Source organism: Epinephelus lanceolatus, chromosome 8 (genome assembly GCF_041903045.1).
Source record: "Epinephelus lanceolatus isolate andai-2023 chromosome 8, ASM4190304v1, whole genome shotgun sequence".
NCBI classification, from domain to species: Eukaryota; Metazoa; Chordata; class Actinopteri; order Perciformes; family Serranidae; genus Epinephelus; species Epinephelus lanceolatus.
This window is the reverse complement of record NC_135741.1, coordinates 14,019,501-14,039,288: the sequence shown is the minus strand read 5'-3', so window position 1 is coordinate 14,039,288 and position 19,788 is coordinate 14,019,501. Positions and strand designations below refer to the sequence as shown.

The 19,788-nt window shown below is 41.5% G+C and overlaps 1 protein-coding gene across 12 annotated transcripts in view; it reads right to left on the bottom strand.

The window, feature by feature from the left end:
* Window positions 1-19,788, bottom strand: part of anks1aa (ankyrin repeat and sterile alpha motif domain containing 1Aa) — a 102,698-nt gene that overhangs the window by 3,937 nt on the left and 78,973 nt on the right. For 11 of the 12 annotated variants that reach the window (XM_078169876.1, XM_033628578.2, XM_078169874.1 and 8 more), the window contains 9 exons: window positions 10,913-11,011; window positions 8,563-8,709; window positions 7,687-7,794; window positions 7,331-7,501; window positions 7,091-7,228; window positions 6,891-6,962; window positions 6,697-6,783; window positions 5,267-5,404; window positions 3,996-4,178 (listed from right to left, as the gene is read on the bottom strand). In XM_078169876.1, coding sequence (XP_078026002.1) covers window positions 3,996-4,178; window positions 5,267-5,404; window positions 6,697-6,783; window positions 6,891-6,962; window positions 7,091-7,228; window positions 7,331-7,501; window positions 7,687-7,794; window positions 8,563-8,709; window positions 10,913-11,011 — 1,143 coding nt within the window. Of the gene's footprint in view, window positions 1-1,122; window positions 1,222-3,995; window positions 4,179-5,266; window positions 5,405-6,696; window positions 6,784-6,890; window positions 6,963-7,090; window positions 7,229-7,330; window positions 7,502-7,686; window positions 7,795-8,562; window positions 8,710-10,912; window positions 11,012-19,788 lie in introns of all 12 variants that reach the window. The other variant, XM_078169879.1, reaches the window with a different exon arrangement.

The following is a 19,788-nucleotide window of genomic DNA, read 5'->3' as shown; positions in this document are numbered from 1 at the left end:
AAACCAATTAATCAATGATCAAATCAGTTGGCGATTAATTTAACAGCGACCTAATCAATTAATTGGTGCAGCTATACATACACCCCTATTGCTGACTTTTCTAATTATAACTTTCTGTCATATTTTCTGAAACTGTGACTATTCACACAGCGCTACGTGAGACAGATGATCTGTGATCAGTCGTCTAATTGGTTGTTTTTTTTTTGGGTGCGCCACAGTAGAGTCTGGCAAAGACCATTAAAAGCAGAACGAGAGGAGAAGGTACATGATTTTTTTTTTCACAGACTGTATGTCTGTATTGATTGATTAATTTTTTTTTTCTGTCATGCACACTTACACGTGCCCAACCCTCATGGGTTTACAAGACACCATTACAGTGACGCTGCAGTAACAATCCAAAGCACATGTAATTTAACGACTCAGACCAGAAACAGAATACTCTGCCTTCTATCCCAGGCCTGGCAAAGAAATTCAGTCAGGAAAAAGGCTCCCTGTCTGAAACAACCCTCAAATTTTTCATGTGCATCCAGCCAAAAGAAATCAATTCTGTCCTCCTCTGGCGTGGCGTTAAATCTTCCAGTCTCTAAGGCTAATGGCAATGTAGTGACAGTTTCAACAAATATGACAAAAGGTTATTTTTTTGGAAAAGTTATCAACTGTATCCTAATACCAACAGGCCAATGATTTATCCATAAAGTTTTGTTGTACACTCTATAACCTCTTCTCTAACTTTATATTGGACTTGTTTTACATTTTAAAATTTGATTTATTTACATATATATTGGATTTTTATACAAGTGTGTTTACATTGATGTAACTACAGTTCCACTGGGGATATAAACATTGCTTGTGTTACTACCAAACTGTCACTAGGGGGCGCCTGAGTCAAAAGTAATAATCAGAGCATTCATCGGTCCACGTGTGGCTCAGTGTAGGTAAGTGGAGCTCATTTATGTTTGTCTACAGACAACAGTAAAAGATACATTGACAGCAATATGAATTCACAAAGAACAAAATGGGTTAGAGACACGGATGGAGGATTGTGGGTCGCCAAACACAAAGAAAAAAAGGAAAGAAGGAGCAAAGTGTGAGAGGATGGAGATGAGGATGTGAAGGCAGCACCTGGGCAGCAGGGCTGGCAGAGTGCAGCGGTAGGAAGGAGGGACGGTGGGTGGTGCAGGTGTAACAGTAACAGCAACGACTGTCGAGAGGAGGAGAGTCCTGGGAGAGATAAACACCGCCAGGAGGAGAGAGGAGAGAAGAACACAGAGAGAGAAGGAGGAGGAGAAGAAGCAGGGGTGAAAGAGTGCAAGAGAGAGAGAATAAAAGGGAGAGAAATTGACACAGGTTTGAGTAGCATGAGGCAGGAGCAGTCTGATCTGTTATACAGGTGTGCATGTGTGTCACTGTGGGAGTGTGAGGTCACAGTGCATCTGATTAAACAAAAATAAATATCAAAAGGTGAGGGGACACAGCAGTGACAGTAAACATCACATTGTTAACATGACGCTGTCGAGTTCATTAAGCTGCAGCCGGAGATGTGCGACTGGTCCCTGAGGTGTAGTTATCTCATTTATATTCAGGACAGGGCTCACTTCTTAATGGTTTAATGCTAATGGCCAGACAAACATCAGCACAGTGCGATCATAATGATGTGAGGAGCTGTAGCCTGATACAGACGCACTAAGACTCGTCTAATGTGCTGCGAGGGTTTGATTTGAAAAGGCTGGAATAATGTTTCTCTGAAAACACAATTATTACATCAGGTGTCGGGATGACTCAGTGATGTACGATATGCTTCAGACTTACATTGAGTAAAGGAGTTCTGGTGCAACTTAACCTACTTTTAAGGAACATGAAGAAGGAAGACAGACTGAAGACATCAAAACAATACAAGAAAGTTGTTCTTTATACTTTTATACAGCTAGTGTTGCTGTAGTTTTGACCTCTTCCTTTTCAGTTTTATACTAAAAGACCTAGATATTGAATTTTGCAGATATCTGGCCCTTTTGCACGAGGTCATAAGGTTTCAAAGTCTGACACTGTGGCCCCTCCTACAGACAAAACTGAGACAACCGTACCCCTCGCCTCTCCTTCCACATCTGCACCATGTGCGCTACACAGAGCATGAAATTAGCACCAAATGAACAGGAAAAAGCACATGTCAGGGACAGGAAAATACTCCTGTACTGCAGAACACGTGCCCATATTAAAGCTGCAGTGCGGAACTTGTGTCTCCCCCCTCTGGCGGTGACAGTAATTACACTGTTGACGCGTGTTTACAATGTACGCCTGCAGGTGAGCTTGCCACATCTCCCTCGCTCCCAGGAGTGCTCTCTTCAAGTCTTTCGGTTTTAATTCTTCCTCTGAGGGCAGGGTATATTTTTATATCTGGAACATCCAGAGTGTCTACTGGTATCAGAAACTTTTTCATTCCCAAATTTAACGAACGACAACTGTTTTCAAAATGCATACATGCTGTTCCTGTGATCTAAGACATTCCAAATATACAAGTAAACACGAACACCTCTCTCCCATATCCAAAAACTAGAGTGCTAAATCTTTAATTTGTGATGTAAAATAAAGTGTTTTTTTTTTTTTTTTTTAACAAACTTGACATGTTTGCGAGTCACTTGTGGTCCATTCAGAATAGACCTTGGACCCACTGGTTGGGAGCCACTGTTCTAGATGACAGTGAGAGCACCAAGGTGAATCCTCTGAGTATATATGGACACATTTTCTGTTTTAGCACTAAGTAGACTACAGTACAATTAAGCTCATTTGAGGAGCCGAACATTCTGTGGGTCCACAAAATCAGGTTCCAGGCTTTATATCCTACAACATCACAAGTTTGAGACGTACTTCTTCGATTCCTAGCTTTGAGAGAGAGTAGATCATATTCACAACTATTGACTGAGCTGTCCAAGGCCGTGGAAATAAAATATCAGAATTCTTAATTTAGATGCTGTTACCCTTTAAGACAGATTTTTGGACAACTCATCTTTTTTTTCCCGAGCATTGCAGATAAGTTTGAAGTCGTATATATGTGGTCCTGTGCAGAGGTAGTATGGTTATAAGAGGAAATTAGTTTACCCTACATTTTGCCAACAGGTAAGCGCAACTATAAAGTAAAGAGAAAGGATAAAGTTCAGTAGTAGGTTTTAAAATGTTTACCATCAAAAATGTGAAATTTAACACAAAATAACATGGCTAATTTCGACAACATGAAATGAAAAGATGGATTAATTAAATTAGGCACAATGTTTGTGGCTCAAAAATTCAAATTTAAGACTATTTAATGACTTTAAAGGTTTTAAGAACCTGCAGACACCCTGGGAGCATGCACCCCCAGAAATTTTTCTTGGACACCATAGCTTCTGCCATACTCTGAGCTGCTGCTCCATCACTTAGTCTTTCCCTGCTTCCTTTTTAAAAGAATCTTTATTTCAAACTGTCAACATGCAAAGTATCGGAAGAAAACCTCAGAATCCCACACACAGATGAAGCATTGAGATGAAACGACAAAGCAAAACAACAAAGAGAAAAGCAGTGCAGAACAAAAAGAAAACAAAATTGAAACAAATCTAACGTAAAATAAATAAATGAATCTCGCTCCTCATTTGTTTGGGTTGGTTGACGTGAAACACATCACTTCCAGTGCACCTGCGCGGAAACGTTGCTAAAGATACAACACTTAAACTCTGGTACAATGAGGCTTAATGTGTATTGTATGAACTAAGGACTGAATGTAACACTTATTCATTCATTCATTTCCATAACCGCTAACCTGTTAGGGGTCACGGGGGGCTGGAGCCTATCCCAGCTGACATTAAGCTAGAGGTGGGGTACACCCTGGACAGGTCACCAGACTATCACAGGGCTGACAATGTTCATTCATATGTTAAAGTTCCGCACTCCAGCTTTAAAATGTGGCCGATAAACTATTCCAGGGTGTGTTCACATCTTGTGCTACAGTGTGTTGATGTCCAACTCACCCCTGACTTCCGTACGCTGCCTCGTGGTCTAGGTACAGGTCGGCTGGACTTGGTCTCAATGACCTCTGAGCTGGGTCCCGCTGGGAGGTTCTGGTGCTGTTTGGTCCTCTGGGCCTGCAGAGCCAGCTGATAGGCTACCTCAAACGCCTGGCCGAGCGTCAGTATAATCTCATAGGTCAGGTTCTGTACAGAGAAGGAGAAAGAGGAGGAGCAGGCAGCCCTTTTAAGTATTCTGGACTCTGAGTCTCCCCGCCCGGCGAACAACACTACACTGCAGTGAAACAGCAAAAAAATATCAGAACAAAGTTTCTTTCCCCTAAAACTTCTTCAAAACCAAATTGCGTAACAAGGAGGAGTGGCAGTAATCTCGGGAGCATTGTGCAGCAGCAAGCAGCTCCCCTCAGTACCTGAACTGGATACATCCGCTGTAGCTTAGTACTAAAGCTGCACTCTATTGTTACACCCTTCCAGATATGAGCAGGCAGCTCAGACTGAAGACAGAGGATTCAAGCTTCACACTACATGCCTTGGGAAGTTAAAAAAAGCAATCATATGATGGGAACACAAACACAGAGCCCAGAAATCATCAGCATTTCCTCCGCTGAAGAATCTGCCCTGACACAAACCCCGTCGTCTGTTTACTTAATGCCCTGATGTGTCCCCTTCTTCTGCGCCAAACAGACGTGATCAGCTCTGTGTTCTCTCTCTGTGTGGCGAGGATGGTGCAGGCTGATAGCAGCAGTGTGGTCAATACAGTCTAAAATAACTGATCACATCTCACTGCTGCCTTTGATGGTTATCAGGCTGCTTTAGCTCTGAGCAGCAGCCCCTTGTTTTAGCCACACAGAGGACAACACAAGGCACAGGACAAACACTGAGCATTGTTAGTGTCAACTTCAGTCGACAGTGACCGTGGCTGCATTATGAGGCAGATTAGCAGGATAATCATCCGATCGCAGGGGGGACAGAGCAGGTAATGGAGGGGTAGTTATCATGGCCGGAGTAGCACTGTGTCTACGAGGAGGCAATAGCCCCAACTGAGGCGTGACACCTTGAGGAGATAGGGCAGTCTAGAGATAACAGTGTTGACGACGCAGGCTGTCACATCTCCTCAGTGTGAGGACCGGAAGTGATGGTGGAGGAATTCAAATCTATCAGTTAGAAACGTTTTCAACACTCAGTAGAAATTCTCCTTCTAGTATCGTTTGTTAGGCTAACACAAATGCTTGTCAGAATAAGCAGACAGAACGAGACAGTGAGAAGATCCTTACCACATCTACTGTGCTGAACACATGGCAGTAGTGGTGGCTGGTCTGCAGGTCCTTGGTGATGTAGGCAAATGTGCACAAGTCCTCTGGGTCCTGGGCTGCACATGAAATATTACGGATCTCATGCTCCGCGATGATGTTCTGCAACAAGAGGAGAGGCAGTATGAGACTCCCTGTGATAAAATATAGGCCTATATTAATGAAGGTTCATTAGTACGGTTTTGTATTTCTCTGTAATGTAGCACAGTGTTAACAATGTTACTGATATTATTCTTTCTCACACCTTCAACTCAAACCATTGTGTTGCCCCGCCCAAAATATATCATTTAATAATTAAATTAATATCGTAAACATGCAGGTGACTAGTCAACTAATGGCCCTAAATGATCGGGGGCAGCCCTAAACCTAAGTCATACAGGACTTCGTTTTTCCTCTTAAAGGTCGGTACCTTAGAATGAGCAGTTTCATAGGGAGCAGGACCTTGTCTACAGGATCGCCATGTTGGTTGTGGGTGTAAATATAGTGTGTTATTGATGGAGGGCGGGTGAGGGCCAGTACCCAGATACTGAGGCATCAAACCAGCAGTCCGCATGTCCAGAGGTGGATAGTACTTGTTGGGGCAGAGGGGTATCTTATTGATTAGGTTGTGTTCTAGGTTACCACTCACCCCATAATGGACAGCTCAGAGACCCTGAGGAGGGAGGCTGCCCAAGCTCGGTCTTACCCACATTTTTTATTTAATAATAGAAATTCAATGTTCTAAGTGATAACGCATTATGATTTATAACTATCCCAAGCGACAGCCAGTAAAGTGGAGACATTGAGGCATAAATCGTACTTCACAGCCATCGCAGGAAAGTATAGCCATAAATACCTGGCTGAGCTTCCAAGGCAACCTTTCAATGTCTTTCTTTACGAATGTCAAATAAATGCCAATATGAAAAGACTTGCTCCCCATCAAACATAAACAAATCTGACATCAACTTGCACAAATGACATTTACAATCGCAGAAAAAACTTTTCAGAGTGATGCTTGACTTAAACACTCTCAAATATATTACAAAACAAAACATACTGTTATTAGCACTGGGTTCAGTTTGAGACTGGAGACATGCAGGGTCAGTCATGGACACAACGGATCCATTATCTGTGATACTACAATGTAACCTTGCCTCGTTTCATTTTCTGTTTGACAAGATGTTAAGCAAGTATCAAATATAGAAGAGGAAACACATGACACAGCACAAGACCAAAGAGGAACTAGACTAAAAACCAAACAAACAAACCAGCCCAAGATAAGGTATGACACTTTATGTTTGGCTTGTCATTATCTCATTGTAATTTCTCATTGTAATAATGTGCAAAACAGTAAGCTGTTGCAGTGTGTGTGTGTGTGTGTGTGTGTGTGTGTGCGTGTGTAGGTGGCAGCTAACCTTATTGGCTGCATCAATGAACTTCACACCCTTGTAGGTGATGGAAAGGACGATGGTCGGGACTTTCCTCATTTGTTCTGTCGACCTCTGGAAGTAAGAGACACAGGCAGAAAGGACGTAAAGACGATTCACCATTCACTCATACTATATGAATTATGTCCTCTTTGTCCTTTGAGAGTGGAGAGCAAACTTACCCGCATTTTGGCACAGGCATCCTGCGTGGACTCAGTACCCCGCAGATCCTTAATCAGCATGGAACCAAGGTACTACAAGGGAACAGGAGAGGGAGAATGTGTTGGTGGATATGTTCAGTGAAAACTACATTTCTATTCCTTTTTATCTAAATGTGCAAATAAACTTAAACTATGTGGGAAGGATTAAGGCACAAACGTACACTGGCTTCATAGGCGCAGGATTCAAAGATGAGTTTCTCAGGCTGATGATGCCAGTTCTGGACCGGGGCGTACGGTGCTGCCAGACTCGGCGGCCGCAGGGTCAGACGGGGCTCTCGATGCCGCTCTTCGTACCGTTCCTGGAGAAAGAAGTATATAATAATAATCACTATATCACATAAAAGATACTGAAGGACATTAAATACCGCTGAAACGAGAGACACAGATAAACCCAAACGTACATGTGATCTGACTCGATCACTGCGATATCTTTGTGTAACGTCATAGTCAGTGTCTGCCACTTTTTTCCTCCCTGGCTCTCCCACTGGCAGCAAAGGGTCCATTGAGCGTCCTGTATAGGACTCCATCTGACTGAGGGGGGACGAGGTCTGGGATCCAGGCAAATCTTGGCACTGAAGAGACAGAGATGGACACATTAGTTGCCCCGCGATGAACTGTAATGTCTTTAATCTTAAACAAAAAACCCTGCTTCCAAAGTTTGTGGACTGAAAACAAACCAAGCCTGAGAGAGGGGAAAACCATCACACTCTCAAGTATCCCTTAGAAAGCTGTTGGTAAAACAGCTCTAGGTCCTCACCCTGATCTGAGACAAACGAGGAGGCTTGACCGGAGGTTCCTCGTAGGGTCTCTCCGCTAAGGAAGCAATGATGCGTTTCCTGTGACCAAGTAGGGAGATCTTTAGCACCTGGAAGAAAGAGGAAATTATCTGGTGAACATGTGGAGTGGCGCTTGAGGAAGCAGAGATGCCGGAAAGTTGGAGGCATACCAAGAAACATTAGACACTGCTGCTTAACTTGTCATAACAGCTTTTCCTTAAGACCTAAAGCCTCTAAATGAGACTCCAAATGTCTATTTTTTTTTTTTGGAATATCTCTCACTGAAGCATCTTTGTGTTATCACTTTATGTTGTTTCCTTTACATAACTGCGCCACGTTGATATGCAGCATATTTAACTTTCTCACTGAGCTGCGAAGTTTGTTTCCAAAAGAGTAACAAATAAAATCTGTCTCTCAAAAAGTTGATATTCACTTCTAGCACATTCAAGACTCAATAAAGCAATAAAATACAACACATCTTTGTTGTTTCCACATTATGACTGAAAAGCTCATGAACGCACTGAAGTTGAAAGAATGACTTTGCAATTCAGGAAACTGGACCATCTGAGAAGCACTTGAATACAGCACTAGTCTTAAATTATGACTACCTTAAATATCACTGGCTCCTTATCTGTCCATTAAACCTTCAACCAACTGAAGCACTGGAAACTACTTCCCTAATATTCAACACCGAAGTCCTGCCTTCACCTTCAGAGTCTGAGCTCCCAGCCTCCTCCAAACTGAAGCGGGAGTGAACTGTCAAACTTGTCCCTTATCCTGAATTTTCTTTAACACTCAGTAAAACTAATTTCACCCTCTGATACTCCTCATGGTGCACGTACGTCACTGTGACTCACATTAACAATCTCCAGCTCCCACAGGTTTTTGACACAGTCCAGAGTGCGGTAGCCGCTGGCCAGGAAGTTGTGTAAGTACTCGTGCAGGCCCAGATTCTCCAGCCAGGAGGAGAGGGAGTTGCTGCCGTCACAGCCCAGAGCTTTCACCTGTAGGAGAAGACTTAATCACTCACTGTTGTTCAGAGGGTTCTGGGGAAACGTCTGGGAATATATGCTGCCTTTGTTACCAATTTTCCTGACTCTTTGAAGGAAGTTGTCACAGTAACCCCACACATGTATATTTGTGCATGACTTGAAGGAGGTAGCAGGCTCTGGGTTAGATCTACACCACTGCCGTTACATTGCTCTCTTCAAAACCAGACTCCAATGAGAAAAACAGTAATTTAACATCACTGAGCACAGGAGCTACTGCTCTACTGCTGCCTTACCTAATTTGTGTTATTGTGTGATTTTGGTGTTAAAAAGGTGAGTTCAGATTCGATAAGATCACACAGCAACACAAACAACTAACCAATTGAGGCAGCTGTAAACCAGGAAGCTAAAATTACTGTCTTTATCAATGGAGTCTGGTGGCATTGACGGAAGCATAAAGGGGAACTGACACTGTTAACAGCTTCCCCATCAGAAAATGCTGTCTCTTCAAAGTAAAGCAGTGAAAATTTTCTAAATATAGCATGTATTAAACTGATATTGATTTTTTGCAGTACTTCTTTGGCAGTACTCCCGTCTGCTTCTGCAATTAGAGGACATGCTGACTGACAACTACTGTGTCTCATACACTGACTGTGAATAAGCACCTCATACAACCCCACAAGAAATCCTAAATATGCCTTTAAGTAAAAGTACCAACACAACAATGTGAAAAAACTCCACTATAGTCCTGCACCACATGTTAGTTAAAGTACATAGGTATTGTCAGCTAAATTCACTTTAAGTATCAAAAAGAAGTACTCATTCTGTTACTACATTATATACAGTCTGGTAGTTCAGTGCTGTGGTTCTCAAACTAGGGGTCGGAAAGAAAAGAAAACAAAGTTCTGCAGCACACATTGGTATTCACACTGGTATACTTTTCTCTTATCTTGTCTTTCTTTGGTGAAATACTGTTTAATCTCAGTTCTCTGGGCAACAAAGAACAGAACAGTTATTTATATGAAACCATCCGATAAGTTTAGAGAGGAAATCACTTTCTGGTGGAAGTGTGAGCAACTAATATAAATCTGAAATGTGACATCACCTCGACTATACATGTTTTTTGGAAGGGGTTACAAGCAGGAGAGGGTAGAAACAATTGGTTTAACACTGCATGATATTCTATAGGTTCATCATAAACAGGGTTCCTGCAGACTTTTTATTTAATTTAATTTTAATTAATTTTTATTTAATTTGTCAAATTTAAGACGTTTTAAGACCTTTTTAAGACCTAAACAAAAAAAATTAATACTATTTAACACCAACAAATGGCATTAATACACGGCAGTAAACATCATGTTCACATCTCATCTGTGCTCCAGTGCCTGATGCTTTAACTCTCATCGTCCAAAGTTTTTCAGTATATCTTCTAAATTGCCTCGATGTCGTTACTTGTGACCGCGTTATGAGTAATAAAGTCATAAAATCACATAACTAATCATGTAACTAGATACAGTAATAGGTAGATTTGATTAGGTTTTCAGACATGTCTCCGTTAGTCTAAGTTTCATCTCAAAATTTAAGACTTCTCACAAGTAAAAATAAGACTTTTTAAGACATTTTATGGGCTTAAATTTCCAAACTCAAATTTAATACTTTTTAAGACTTTTTAAGGATCTGCAGGAACCCTGATAAAGTAACTTTATCTTAAAGGATAAATGCAGTGCAGTGTTAATGTACCCCAGGTTTTAACAGAAATGGGGAAAACTGCATTCTCCTACTGTGCACCTTGGACATTTTAATCTTCAAAAAGGTCTAAAATTATAAATACTTATATCCATTGATGAATTTAAGGACATCATAAAGAATGTGGTGACAGAGACGTGCTTGTTTTTCTTGAGAGGCCACTATGTTTGAATAGTTGTTTTATTGTGGATTTTTGTATTATATGTTGTATTTGTTGCATTTTAAGTGTGTTCTGATTGGCTGCCACCTCAGCCAGCTCTCTTTTGTGAAAGATATTTTCAATCTCAATGGTACTTCCTGGTTAAATAATGAACAAAAAACAAATAAATAAGTAACAAGTGCAGCATTTCCTTCCTTGGTATTAAGAGGAGATTAGCACCTTAGTGATCTAACATCAGAAGCAAAGCTAAACACTGAATCAGGTCTTACTGTGATGAAATGAGTATTGAAGTAATAATCAATGATTTGTCACCTTTGGTAATGAACGTGCTGCGTGCAGGATCTTCTTCCTGTGGCTTGGGTCTGTGATCCCAATCTCTCTCAAGTCCTGGTCCTCCATTACATTGCTCCCCTATAGGAGAAAACAAAAAACAGGATCTCTGTTACATGACATTAACTTTAATTTCTTAAAGCTGAAGGCAAAGCATGTTGCAAGAGACAAAATCCTCCATAAGAACAGCCTATGCTGCAGGGGAAGTATTGATCATGAGTGATGCCACCATTGCAGAAAAAAGGTCAATTACTGTTGAGTGAGATCCTCAGACTCCTCCCTGGGACCCAACCTAGTGACTGTAAAGAGGCCACGTCGATAACCCCTTAAATGAGGTGTAAGTGTGTGGGGGAGGGGACTGACAGGGGCGTGTGTGAATGATGGTCAAACCCGTCTTTGGTTACACACTGTATCAGCTTTGGGACTGTGTGGCAGGTAACGGAGAACGGAGCGATAAATCAATGTCAGAACTGCAGAGTGGTCAGCGATATGATGGAGGGGTAGAATACCAGCGCGTCGATAGGTGACTCTAACTGATGGCTGCGGGGGAGAAAAAATCAAAACATCCTGACGTCTCAAAGGAAAGCCTCTGTTTCTACATTGAGCGCCATTCATTAGCAACGTCCTGTTAGCTGATGTCTTTGTCTGACAGTCTAAATAAATGAGTTATTACAAATCATTACCACTCCAGCGACCAATCAAAAGTCAGCAAGAGCTCCAGGTACTTCTTGTTGACTGTGTTACTTCTAAAGATGGAGGTCAGCAGCTAAATCTCATGTGTTAAAGTATCATGGTGCTTCATGGGAGCTGCTGCCTCAGGAACAAATTGTGACGGCTCAGGGCACATGTGGCTGACTCTTCAATATGAACCTCAAGTTAATCCTATAGCGCTCACCTCTGCACACACACACGCAGCAGTAACAGGATAGCAGAGAAGCTGTCTGTAGGTCAAACCTGACAGCCTGATTTTCATGCAGACACTGTCGATGCAAACGAGGGGTGGAGAGGGTGAGGAGAGGGGAGGAGTGAGCCTGTCACTGAGAGTAAAAACTGCAGAGTAATGTGTGTAATGCTGATCGTACAATCACACTGTTACTTGTAATTTTGCTTTTAGATACTAAGAAACACTTCTGCAGTGATACAACTCTACCAAGGCATACTGTATGTGTTATGTATGTTATATGAACAGCTGAGCAGCTGGTTAAGAGTTTGCATCAACCTGTGTGTGGGAATTTTGACAAAGAAAAAAAGAAGGAAAGAAAGAAACTAAACTATTGTAAACTACTTAGTCGGCAAGATTTCATTGGTCGCTTAGTCGCAAAATAAATCAAAACCTATATGACTGGACCATGTGGGGATTTAATTTGAAAGGACACACGCAAGAAGTGTCCACGCTCAGCAGTCAGACAGGAGTCAGGTTAATTTCCAGGGCTGGTACCTGCGGTTATTCCACAGGCTAGTTAATAACATGTCGGGCAGGAAATCCAAAGTGTGGGATCATTTTGAGAAAGTGAAGGACGAACCCAAGGTGATATGTAAACTCATCTTCATTGGTCAACTACAGACATTAGGTTACAAACTTTATTATAACAGTGTTTAACTTTATATGACGGTATTTTTTTAATCTTTGTTATGACTAGGGCTGCCCCCGTCTAAGAATTTTCCTAGTAAACCAACAGTCATCATTTAGGGCCATTAGTCGACTAGTCGCCCACATGTTTACGATATTAATTTAATTCTTAAATGATATATTTTGGGCGGGGCAACACAATGGTTTGAGTTGAAGGTGTGAGAAAGAATAGTATCAGTAACATTGTTAACAGTGTGCTACATTACAGAGAAATACAAAACCGTACTAATGAACCTTCATTAATATAGGCCTATATTTTATCTACAAGTGCACGTCACACACTGAGCGAGCTGCCTGTTAATAGATAGATAGATAGATAGATAGATAGATAGATAGATAGATATTGTTTATTGTCCTTTCGGAAATTTTTCTTGTCTGTGGCCGTCAGAAAAAACAGAAAACATTACAGTGAAGACACCACAACACAAACACCACACTGCAGACAAAACCCTCAGACAATTCATAACATGATGATGATGATGACGCTGTCGGCTAATGGGCATGTAGCTACTTACATGTTTCAGACTATACGTGATCGACAGTTAGCTGTCAGCAGAATGTTAAACCGTTACCACAGTGATGTTAAACCTGAGGATTTATTCACTGTGAGCGAAACAAACTAACAGCTTTCCAGTTCATATTTTGATATTATTTGCAAGTCACAGTGGTGCTCCATGGTCGCAAAATGTGATTAAACTGTTGTAGCCTGGAGCCCTGCAGGTACAAAAACACACGCCTCGCCTGCTCACACACTATTGCCCAGGAGGAAGTGGTCTGGATGGCTGGTGTGTGAGGTATCATGTTTGTGCCTGTGGCTTACAAAACAAAAAGACATGACAATTTATACTCGATCTTTGTGATATAATCATCATACATCAAGTATAATCGATATATCAGCCACCCCTACGACAGACTGGAAATGACAGAGACAGACAGACAGAAAGACAAAGAAAGATGCAGACAGCAAAAAGACAGGCAGAACAAACAAGAACAGACAGAAATAGATGAAAATGGACAAGGAAAGACAGAAATGCAAACAAAATGAGTGCATGAGCTCTCACAGGAAGTTACGTCGGTCATATATGGTGAAACACAGCCTCATTCACAGCTCATATTGACATGACGCATCTCCTTGGCTTTCTTAATACCTCGCTCTAAACTGACATCTTAAAGCCCATTATCTGTGAGCAGCAACACGCCGATCGCTGCCTCTCCAGCTGAGGATTGAAACTATTTGGAGAGCTGGATGGATAATAATGCTTTCAATGTGTGGATCATTGCATTACTGTCCCACTGGAGATTAACTGATAAATGGCTCTGTGGGGGAAATATAGCTCTAACAGAGCCAATCCACAGTCTTTGCTCCCATTTCCTGGATTGTTTCTGCACTTCTCACTGTTAAGTAGATGTGTTTTAATGCAGCAATTTAGTTACTTATGCAGGCACCTGCTTTCTGCTTTGCTGCATCCAAAGTGCTCTGTTAATATGACTTTGTAGAATTTTCAGATGCTGTTTATAATAGTCATCACTAAGGTAAGCACAGGAGAGGCTCAGTAAGGAAACGCATTTAAATAATAGAGCTTTTTCACTGCAGATATTTGCAGCTTGTCAAAATGTTTGGTGTGAAAAAGCCAAATTATTTTATCAGAACAAAACACTGGTAGCTTTTTCTCTGTATCTCTGTATATTAAAGGGATGGTTCAAATCTTTTGAAGTGAGGTTGTATGAGGTACTTATCCAGTGTATTACACACAGTAGATGTCAGCTGGCACGCTCCCAGTTTGGAGAAGAAGGCACGAGCACCACTACAGAAGCTAAGTAACGTACTGCTGTTGAGGGGGAGGTAACAAAATGTATTTTAGACACCCAAAAAGAAGTCCCACCTACTGAAAACAAAATTGGTTTAAGTGAACACTATATTTAAAATGGTTTCACAGCTTTACCCTGCTGTCAGACAAAGATTTCTGAAGGGGAACTGAAGCGGTTATTTTGCTCTCCTAAAAGCCAGACTCCATTAAAAGGATCATTAATTTAACACAGGAGCTGCTGGTCTACTGCTCCCTCGATCAGTTAGTATGTTTGTGAGGCTTTGGTGTTTTAAAGGGTTAGTTGAGATTCACCAAAGTCACACAAACATACTAACTGATTGAGGGAGCAGTAGACCAGCAACTCCTGTGTTCAGCAAGCTAAAATCACTGTTTTTCTCCATGGAGTTTGGCTTTGATGAGAGCATATATGGGAAACTGACACTAGTAACAGCTTCCACATCTGAAAGGGCTGCCTGCAGCAAGGCAAAGCGGTGAAAATATTTTCAATAAAGTGCACAATGAAGCTATTATACAGTTTTTTAGGTGGTTAAAATCTGTGTTGCTGCTGTCCCTGTCCACAGTCGTACATCACGTAGCTTCCGTGGTGGTACTCCTGCCTGCTTCTAGAAACTGGCTGCATGCTGACCAACATCTATTGTAGGTAATACACCAACTTCAGATTAGTGCCTTACACAAAAGATGTGAATTATCCCTTTACATCATGTTGGGCTTTGGACTGTTGGTCAGACTAAGTATGTCACCTTGGTCTCAGAGAAATTGTGGTGGGACTTTATCCAGAATCTTCTGACATTTTAAGCCCAGTTCAGACCAAAGATCCGCGACGAGACAAGTTGCAACATGCAACTACTTGCGACAAGCTCTTCTGCACCATTCTAAAAACCTGCCGGTTCACACAAATGCAACTAGATGAGATGGTATATCATCTCTATACAACAACTCTCTGTACTTCCGTTCTGATTTCCAGCTTTTCAGGTTTATTTTGTGGCTGAATATAATTTGTAGCTTCTTACAATATGAATGACGATAGTGAGAGTGAAATACTGGCTACAGCTGCATTTGTAGTAGTGATGAAACAGGGAAAACATAAACAAAACGAGCATCAGATGGACTGTATTCATGATAAATACACTACAATAATATAAGTAAGCAGAACCGATTAGTCAGTCAGTGAGAATGAGTGTCTCGGGGCGAGCAGCAGTGACCCACTGTTCGACACCGGCACACAGTGAGGATGGAAACAGGGAGCTCGGTGGGGAAGGAGCACCTGCCACACGATTAACTTTATGACCAAACAACACCAATAGACAAAATAATCTTTAGTTGCAGCCCTACCTGACATAACTAGAAATTTCTAGGTTGGAAGTAAGGCTGCAACTAATGATTCTTTTCATTGTCAACTAATCATTTTATTGACAAATGTGTTAAAATGTTGAAAAATGTCGGTCTGTCTCTCCCAAACCCCAAAATTATGTCATCTAATGTCTTGTTTCGTACTCACGCCAAAGGGTTTTAGTTCACCGTCATGGGAGAGTGTGTAAAGCTGCCAATATTTGAACGTAGGAAGCTGCAATAAGAGTATTTTGGGTACTTTTATAGTACTTTTCTATGAAAAATGACTCAAACCGATTAGTCGACTACTAAAATAGTCATTGATTATTTTAATAGTCGATTAGTCATCGATTAGTTGACTAATCGTTGCAGCCCTAGTTGGAAGTTGAGCTGATTTGTTGCAGTGTTTATTTCAAACCACATTTAAGTTATCCAAAGCCTTCTGGTTTCTGTTTGTGATCTGAACAGTACCGTCCAATTACTTTAGTGGCAGGTAAACAGTCCGTGTGGAGAGCAACAGAGGCAGAACACATTTTGCCAAAATGCAGTGTCAAACATACTGGCTATCATCTAATGATGATTTAGCCTTTTTTTTGGCTTTTTGCCTTTGTTGGATACGGTGGTGGGCCACAGACTGGAATCCAGCCCGCAGACGCTGTGGCAAGGACATTACTTTTGTATATGTGGCGTCTGCTCTACCCATTGAGCCACTGGGCGCCCCATGATTCAGCTTTTTATTAGCATTTTTATTTATTTATCCACATTTTATCCACATATGTAGATATACGTTTGGCGATTAGCCGAAATGACTGTTGTATGGGAGAGAAAATCTTGGCCCATAAAGTATATCTGCTGGCTACACCAGCTTGCTGCCTGAACTAAACTCTACTGGATGCAAGAACTTTAAATTTGAACCCTCGTAAGGTGAAAGATACTTAAAAGGGATCATCTTGTCTTTGAGAGGTAGCAGAGTTGATGAAACTCCCATCTCCCGCAACATTAATATTACATTCACCTCTGCTTTATCTTGATAAGCCATTTATCCCCACACAAAGACTCCGAGAACACAAACAGTGTGACTTGAAGGGACGTGCCGGTGACAACTCTGTGGGGAAAATCCTGACTAATGTGGCTCCGCTTTTTCCTCAGCAGGTCTAAAAAGTGAGAATACATTAGTTGAGAGAAAGCTGACATTAGCACAACTCGGATGAGAAGAATAGCTCTAGAGTATTGTAGGCTAGGTGGTTTTGTGTCTGCGCTTGGTGCGGCCCATCCATCTCTGCTTTCCCCTTTCCTCTCATTAAAATGCTGCTCTCTCCTCGGCCGATCCAGAGAGCAGCGACAGCGGTCCCTCTGGTTTAAAAGCACTCTGAATTCAGGCCAGGGCCTCGAGGGCACGGATCACTCATCCTGACCGTCTAAAGGACAGCTAACCAGCAGCACTGAAAGTCATAGTTTGTCCTCCTAAACAGGCTGTCATAAGAACACACAGTCACAAAGAGACACGAGGAATTGGTGACAGACAAAAACGACAAAAATATTTTAAAATGAAGCGTGTATTCCGTCAAATTCCTGCACAAATGTTTTTGAAAGAGGCAAATGGACAACAATTCATCACCACCATTACCCCAGCAGCAAAATCAATTAATCCATCCCCAATCCATGAGCCTCTAATGCATGAAGCCATTACTGAATTTCCAATTTGTCTGCAGGCTTTGGTGGCATTGACTATCTCCAGTGTAACTGCTCCGCATTTATCCAACGACAGAAAATAACAACGTGGACAGAGAAAAGACAGGAGACACAATCGAACTGAGATTACACAGATGCTGCACAGCAGTACAAACAGATGTTGGGTCGTCTGATGTTTCTCTCACCTTCGTGCAATTTATAGATTAAAGCCAAGTTCTTTCTTGAGAAGTTATTGCTTCTGGTGCACACTGAGTCACCTCCTCTGACATGAAACATAAAGTAAATTTGCTCCTCTCTAGCCGTCCCCATGAATGCCAGCTTCAAACAGTGATGTCCCTGCAGAAGTGCATCGGCAACACAGTTGCCTCGAATACAAACTAAGTTGGAGCTCACTTGGCTGATCCTGTCACAGCCGACGACGCAGACACCAGAAGCTGTGCTCAGAAGAAGAGGAAGAGAAGAGAGAAAAAAGAGCGGATTCGTTTCAGCAAGCATTACTTGTCAGTACCAGCGAGGGCTGGAGCGCAGCACGGCCGCACAGGGCTTGTTTCATCGCTACATTTGCTCCATGAGTCGATAAAAAGCATCTAATTGGTTTCAGAAGGGGCTTGTCTCTGCTTCGGTGCTTGAACACAATACAATCACTGCTGTTATTGATCCACTTCTACAGCGAGCCTGCAGGATAGACAGAGATCACAGCGTCTGACTGGCAGAGTAAACACTGTTTAATTAGTGATCTCACTGCACAGCGGACATGCTGTTTCTCAACCATTGTTTGTCACTGCTGTTCTTACCCGCGGGAAGATTAAAAGGAGGGAGACTGGCACAGTGTGCTGCTCAGTTGACGCTAAATTTCTACATTTGACCATGAAAAGGATTAAAAAGACTGTTACTGCCTGCACAAGAATTTGACTTCTTGACTGTCTATCATAACAGCTCAGCTACAGAGGAGATATCAGGGCAGTATCATATTCTTAAAGAGATTCAGCCTGAGGGTTCTATCTTACACCAGACGCAAAGCGCAGCTGTCATTGCAACTTTCAGACCAACGCAGTTGTCATTTTCACGGCCAGCGCCTACGTTGTGTAAGAAGAACATGTACTTGTGCCCATCTGTGCACCCATGGGCGTGTAGGTCTTAAAATGAGGTGTGGTCAGGCCGCAGAAAGCCATTATACAATTGACCAACAAAAACTTGGTCTAATATCTGAATAAGGCAGAGCGCTCACATCTTGAGTTTGCCAAATCTGCTCTGTAAATACTTTACACCAGGAGCAGGGGCAACTGTTTTTTAAGGAAATGGGAGATGACACTGAATTCATATTACACCCAAAACACACCTTTGATTAAATAGGGACAAAATACATCCTCTTTGCCCCTTGCGTCTCATCTTGCACCCAGATTACATGCCATTTAATTGACAAAAGTGGAGCTAGATTCACCCTAAATGCACTCTAGACCCTGAAGTTCAGATCATGTTCACAGGGCCCACAGAGTCAGCCATGATTCTACAGCAATGTACGTCTGTAATGTCTAAGTGTATGTAGAGTTTGTGTGTTATTTAGAGCTGATACATGGGATCAATTTGGTAATTACGAGAATGGATTCATTCAAATGTCAATCAGTACGAAGAAAGTGTTCAATATTAAATAAATCGATAAGACATGATGAAATAAATAACTGCACAGTAGAAATAATAATGTGAATCATTAAATTTTAACCTCATGATTATGAAATGGTATGTTACCAATTATTTTCATAATAACACAGATGACGATTGAGTTAAACTAATTAGACATATATTATACATTAAAATGAGATTTAAAAAAAGCCTACAGTCAACTATGACAATAAGAATAAACAAGTAACATTTTATAATGTCGTGCTGAATTATTTTACAAATTATTTTTTTCTGTATTTTATGCAATTTATTAAAGGAACAGTGTGTCAGATTTTGGGAGCTTTAATGACATCTAGTGGTGAGAAATGCAGATTGCAACCAGCTGAAACTTCTCCCCATTAAAAGTCCTTCTGTGTTTTTTATTCAGGAGGTTTTTACCGTAAGCCGAATTATCCGCAGAGGTCTCTTCCTCTCCGAACTAAACAGACCAAGTGATTAAAACTGGTAAAAACACTGAATAAAGCTGTTTCATGTTACAAATCCATGTTTCTCCTATGATGTTTGGCACAGTGCAGGTGGGCAGCACCTGCTAATGTGTGCTGACCATTTGTCTTTGATAACTTAAAAAATATTTACCTAAGGATTGAAGTTTTTCCTTATCTTGGTCTTATACTTAAAGAATTGCTGATAGTTTGTTAAGCCATTGCACAAAGAACCATAGTAACCAGAGTAAGGACAAAAACATAAAGTACCTCTGA